Source organism: Carex rostrata, chromosome 13 (assembly GCF_964058835.1).
Source record: "Carex rostrata chromosome 13, lpCarRost1.2, whole genome shotgun sequence".
Classification (NCBI taxonomy): Eukaryota; Viridiplantae; Streptophyta; class Magnoliopsida; order Poales; family Cyperaceae; genus Carex; species Carex rostrata.
The window spans coordinates 9,495,326-9,501,325 of NC_135930.1; the positions used below are offsets into that span (position 1 = coordinate 9,495,326).

The 6,000-nt window shown below is 33.9% G+C and overlaps 1 protein-coding gene across 7 annotated transcripts; it reads right to left on the reverse strand.

The window, feature by feature from the left end:
* Positions 1–1,697: 1,697 nt before the first annotated feature.
* Positions 1,698–5,628, reverse strand: LOC144564133 (uncharacterized). Of its 7 annotated transcripts, none has more exons than XM_078313660.1 (5): positions 5,373–5,628; positions 5,107–5,179; positions 3,977–4,429; positions 3,664–3,752; positions 1,698–1,716 (listed from the first exon to the last, which is right to left on the reverse strand). In XM_078313660.1, the coding sequence occupies exons 2-4, from the start codon at positions 5,124–5,126 to the stop codon at positions 3,707–3,709; spliced, it is 519 nt and encodes a 172-aa protein (XP_078169786.1). In that variant the 5' UTR covers positions 5,127–5,179; positions 5,373–5,628; the 3' UTR covers positions 1,698–1,716; positions 3,664–3,706. The 7 variants fall into 7 exon arrangements, with proteins under 7 accessions (XP_078169786.1, XP_078169785.1, XP_078169787.1 ...); XM_078313659.1 differs by lacking the exon at positions 1,698–1,716 and adding an exon at positions 1,832–2,200; XM_078313661.1 differs by lacking the exon at positions 1,698–1,716 and adding an exon at positions 4,917–5,028 and having other exon boundaries at positions 2,210–3,752.
* Between the last annotated feature and the right edge of the window lie 372 nt (positions 5,629–6,000).

Sequence of the window (6,000 nt, forward strand, 5' to 3'; positions counted from 1 at the left end):
GTACCTCTATATCTTTAAATTTAATTTTTTTATAATAATTTCTGGTAAAATAACTTTGTATTTGACCGGAAAAGATCGCGGTTTTTGGCCAATAAATTAAAATTTGTATTTCTTGTTGGTATAATAGTTTTCTAATCAATTACTATAATTTTCGTCACTTTAAACATATTTCGATAATTGTTATAGAAATTAACAGTTAAAATAAATCTAAGTATATTAATAATACTTCTCTCTAAAATAATTTTGTTTTTATATATTATTTATAAAATTGATAGCATCATCCTTATATCAACCATACTATTTTATAGATCTGGAAACACTTAATATCATTTAACTAGGTGTACGTTCAAAAAATCAAATTCTTTATTCTACTTTAAGATTCAAGTGCATTATCTCAGATATATATAATTAATTATGGTTAATATCCAAAAACTTCTATATCTATTATACAAATTTGTTATATGAAAATATTTATCCATTTGAAAAAAACAATCATTCTCATCGTATATTATTTTTTCTCTCCAGTCTAGAATTTCGGATGTAATAAGTCATTTTAATAGGGGTAATATTGAAAAGATGAAGTTGAGAATCGAAAAAGGCGCGAAGTTGGTGGAATACTGGGATGTTTCTCCAGCGTCATTCAATGTGTCAGTTTTTGTAAGCATGGAGGTTTTTCATTTTTTTTTTCAGATGGACCAGATAAAAAATTAGGAGTGTTTGTAAGTTTTTTTTTTTGGAACTTAAATTTAAAATTTATTGAATTAGCTTTAAATGATAAATTTAAATAATTTAAATTCTTCTACTTTATAAGTGGTGTGTCAACATATAAATTTTTTAAAATTTTAATTAATTTATTATAAAATTAAGTAGTTCAAAACTTCAAATTAAAAGATTTATAGATTAATTTAAATTTTAGTTTTAAATTTTAAAATTTTCATATGTAAATGCATAACTTATAAGGTACAAGGATTTTAACGGTTTTTTAAATTCGTTATTTGAAATCAATCCAATAAATTTGAGAGTTGAGTTCACAAATAAATTTAATAAACTTAGGAACACTCTTAGTACGGTAACAAAAGAATCTCTATTGTCTATTACATATATGTGTATAAAAATCTGTAATGGGTTTTCTCAGTGCTTTCTTTCTACTTTCTACTAGTGACAAGATATCTGAATTATACCCGAATAATTCTTTTTTGGGGTGATGCCGAATCGAACGCCGAATTATTCGGTTAACTAAACTTCGACAGAGTTAAACCTGAATAATTAACGAATTTTACGAATTTTTCTCAAATTTTACGAATTTTCCCAAATTTTTCCAAAAACAATTTTTTTTTTTTGGTTTTTTTTTGCTCCTTTACTGGACTGAGATTTCTTATCCGGATAATTCCGAATCAATCCTGAATTATACCCGAATTATTCCCGAATCACGAATTTTTGATCTCACTGAACCGAACCCGAATAATTCATTTATCACTATACTTTCTAGTGCACACAACTGGACTGAAAGAATTGTAACAAATAATTCTACATCTTTCTTTCCAGTGCACACAACTGGACTCTGAAGAGTTGGATGGCAAAAAATAAAATCAAAACCTCTCCGTTACCGCTAACTCGAGACGTCCGTTTTTATACCTTATAATTTATAAATGAGTTCTGGACTTCTAGCCTTCTAGCCTTCTAGCCTTCTAGCCTTCTAGCCAACCTACTGATGTCCTGACAAAGTGACGATGTAAATTTATTTTACCAAGACATAAATAAATATAAGAAGGTGAATTGTATATATTCATTTTGTATGTATTTATCATTTTTAACTTCTTAATAACAAAAATTAAAGCTTATATATGAAAATGAGCCTGAGATGTGATCTATATTATTTTAAAAACAAACCTGAGTATATAAGAATAAAAAAAAGGAAACCAAAACAAAAACAGCACAAAGAAAAAACGAAATGAAATCAGCTCTGCAAATGCAATTCACAGAAGCAAGATTCCAAGAGAGAATAGACTCGTCATTCAACGCCAACTACACATTTATTTTCAACCTGGTCAAAGTACATGAAATATGTAAAACCAAATCTCTCATTCTCTCTACAATATTGTTAGGTCAATAGTTAAGCGCCATATTTGGGTGCCCTCCATAGTTTGAACGCCACCTCATGTAGAAACCTGTCTGCCAGCATGGCCAGATTTCCTCCATTCTATGTGCAAAAAAAAAAAAAAAAACAAAAACAACAACAAAATTATGTAAAGAGGATCTGGTAGAACTTGCACAAAATGAACATGTAAGTATTAATAAAGAGGCATGTTAACAACACACAACCATTAAATACCGGGTCACGGATCTGACTGACATGATACTGTACTAGTATAGTATAATTTCTCATTTCCTTTTTTTTTTATGAAGAAAACAGCCAGATATACACCAAACATAAAATCTAACACTAAAAATGTCGGACACAAAAAGGTAAGATGATTTTTTCTACTGTTGCCAATTGCATACTTAAGAGCTCAAATTGAGAAAAGAGGAAATGATAAAAGCAATTGTAATTAATCTCATAATAAGAAATACACTAGTTAAAAAACTAAGAATAAAACAAACCAGGAAGAAACCAAAAACATGAAACAAACATTAGGACCAACTAGTACCATCAATTCCTATACCAACACTAGTTGCAAACTTGTAAAAAACACAATGATTAAATGGAAATATAAAATGCAATAGTGCCCTCAGCCTCATTATAAGACAATAATAGCCAAGCTTAATACAAACCAGAGATGGCTGTCCAGAGGCCACTCCATCCAGCAAAGGAGCTAGTAGGTTTCTCTTTTGGGTACCAAACAATAAATAATCTTGTGGTTAGACAAGCAGCACGTGGATTTCTCTCTGCTCATGTTAATTCCAAAATAGCATGAATAGCAGAGGGTTTTAGAGTCACCATCCAACTTAGATCCTACAGTTAGGATCACAGGTCCCAGATTCGAAACAGAAATTTTTTTAGTTACCATCTTAATATTTCAAAATTCTAACCTTACCATCAGTTTCTGAAGAACTCCAAAGTTACCATCTATAAAGCAGCAAAGTGTATACCTGCAGGGGCAGATATACCGCCAACCCATGGGGTGCTCAGCGGTTAGAATTCCACTATGTGGTCATGGAGACTTGGGTTTGAATCCCAACTGCCACACACTATTCATTTTAAGTTTCAGTCCCCTCTTAATCTAAATTTTCTAGTTCCGCTCCTGTATATACGGCCCATTCATTTTAGATTTAACGGACCAAATGAGGGTTTAGGATTTAGGGTTTAGGTTCACGAATCAAGGCCACTTTTAGGGCAATTTATGCCGTAAGTAGACTGTATTACTTGCCTCTCAAAAGGAAACTTCATTTACTCCCAAGCACAGAGAGAGCACACATGGAACAGCCATCTTAGTTATTCTTCATTTTAGATTTTACATCATTGGGCAGAGTATAAACATCATAACAAAAATATACTAATTAAAGCCAGCATACAAAAGAGAGGAAAAAAAAAACAGTACCAATGTGAAGTGAATAAGCTCACAATATGGAAGTGCAACTACTACATACCAACAGCACTCTGATGACCCTTAAGAGTAGTGGAAGCACTTTTCTAAATATTTGATCAGGAATAACAAAAGGTACCTTATTGAATTCCTCAAAAGTAAATGCATTGGCGATGTCTCTTCTAGTCACCCCATCCCGCCACTGCAACCAGCATTGGATAATCATGCCTACATAAGATAATAATTCCCTTCCATTAAAAATGCTTCATTTTTGGATATTTGTAAGCACCATAGAAGAAGAGCTCAACCAATTTCATTAATACAGCTGGTTGCCTCGTGCAAGTTTGTCTTTAAACTACAAGGAACTCTAAACTATACAAACTTATATGCACCTGTGCTATGCCTGTAATGGTAACTAAACAAACATTGGATGCAACAAAAATATTTCTTACCTAATTTCATCCAAAGGCTTCCTGTTCTTCATGGTATAACTCTGGCGTGGCCAAAGCAAACCTAAGTCAGAGTTCATTTCTTCTACTAGGGAGGTTCGGGTCCTATCTGACGATTCTTTATAGCTCAAGACAATAGAAAGGTGGAGTTGGGATGACACAGTTGACCCAGGGGTAGCAATCTCCAATATTGCCCCTACTAACTGGTTAAGCCAGTCGGCTGCATTCTTCCCTTTTTGGGTCTTTAAGGTTTCAGAGGCTATATGTAAAAATACCAAATCATATTCAGATTTTTCCAGTACATTTTGTCCGGAAAACCCTAGAAGGGAGAGAAGCTGAGAAGGTAATTCTGACAAGTCAGTTTCCTCCAGTTGGAAAGTAGATAGAGAGAGATCGGACGCGAGAGAAATAATCCCAGGTGAGCTGCTGAATATGGCTGCTCTGAGGCCCATAAGCCTGAAAACTTAAAATAATAATAACAAGGAAAGATTTAAAAAAGATGACGCTCAAAAGGTATGTTAATAGTAAAATAAACACAAGAGTGTGCATATAGCAAAGATCCTAAACCTCAATAATTAAAGGCGAACCATACTGGATTCAATGCAGCATAGTCTTTTGTTCAATAATTCTATTAGATCATTCATTGGTGTCTATTTAAACATGTGAGATATGTTAAAAGAAAAAATGGGTTAAACAGAGGAGAATGAAGTCTTCTTTTGCAAGATTTAGGGATACCTGAAGGTAAGCTGTTACATTGACAGGTCAACTGATGCTCAATTGATTAAATGGGGGTTTCATCACACAATTATAGGAAAATGCCATCTGTAAGTCCTAGTATGAAATGTTTCTCACTAAATTCAATCAAGCATGTGGACTAGGAACATAGGAACTCATGTCATCTTATTTTAGTTATCTCAAAACTGCAGCAACTTAAAGATGACACCTCTTTGACAATCCAGGTACTGGAAAAATCTGAATATGATTTGGTATCTCAAAATTTCCAGTACTTAAAGATTCACATCAGCGCTAGAACCAGACTCTTTGTTCTGCCCATTCTGATAATAAGATCTATGTCAGAATGAATTCATTCTATTTCTAACATTTTTTTTAGATAGCCACGTAAAATATGCAACCTTGGCAATGTAGAAATCATACAAATCAAGTAACTGTGCAAATCTTGAGCTGTTCTGCTGTCGGCTACAGAGTCTGAAATTAAAACCAATAAAAGTCAGTAATCCCAATTTACCACTAAAGAACTGAACACCTTAATCTGAATTCATCCATGCAAGTATCTACCATCAATAACAGTTCATTTTCTCAATCCCATGACTAAAATTAGATTGGTAACAGTAACCAAACCCAAACGAAAGCGAAAACAAGAAAAGAGAGAGGATATGACCTTCGGATGGGGGAGATCGGAGGGAGAGGAAGCCGCAGGAGGAGAGAGAGGCGAAAGAATGGAGGTTGGAATGCGAGGCGGAGATGACCGACGTCAGACCGTCGCCTTACAAAACCAGCGCACGGCTCGGCTTATCCGCCATTTTTAATCGATTGATCCGCTTTTAATCGAGGCGGAGATGTCTTTCTTTGCTCGTTTCAGGAAGTAGGAATGTAAAGACTAAAGAGAAACCAGAGGGAAACGGAGAGCCAGCAAAAAGTTTCTGCTGTTTTTTTTTTTTTGAGATATGCCCGTAGGTCAAAAAGTTTCTGCTGTTGGCTTTGGTTTCACGAGACGAAGACACGTCGACACCGTAGAGAACTGTGTCCCACTTGACACGTACGGAAGAGACAAGTGTACCAAGCTTGGTGCACCGTGGTTCCTTGGTGGTACAATTTGGCGCCACATAATCAGCTGTTTCCTGTTTCTAAACCCCTAAACCCTAAACACTGGCAGGCCTTGTACTTAAAAAAGAGGACCGTATCCTTTTAAATTATTTTTCAATTTTGAACAAAACAATAATTTTTCTATATTTTTTTTACTTATTTTCGGTAATTATTAATATTTTATGTAAGAAAATAATTTTAAT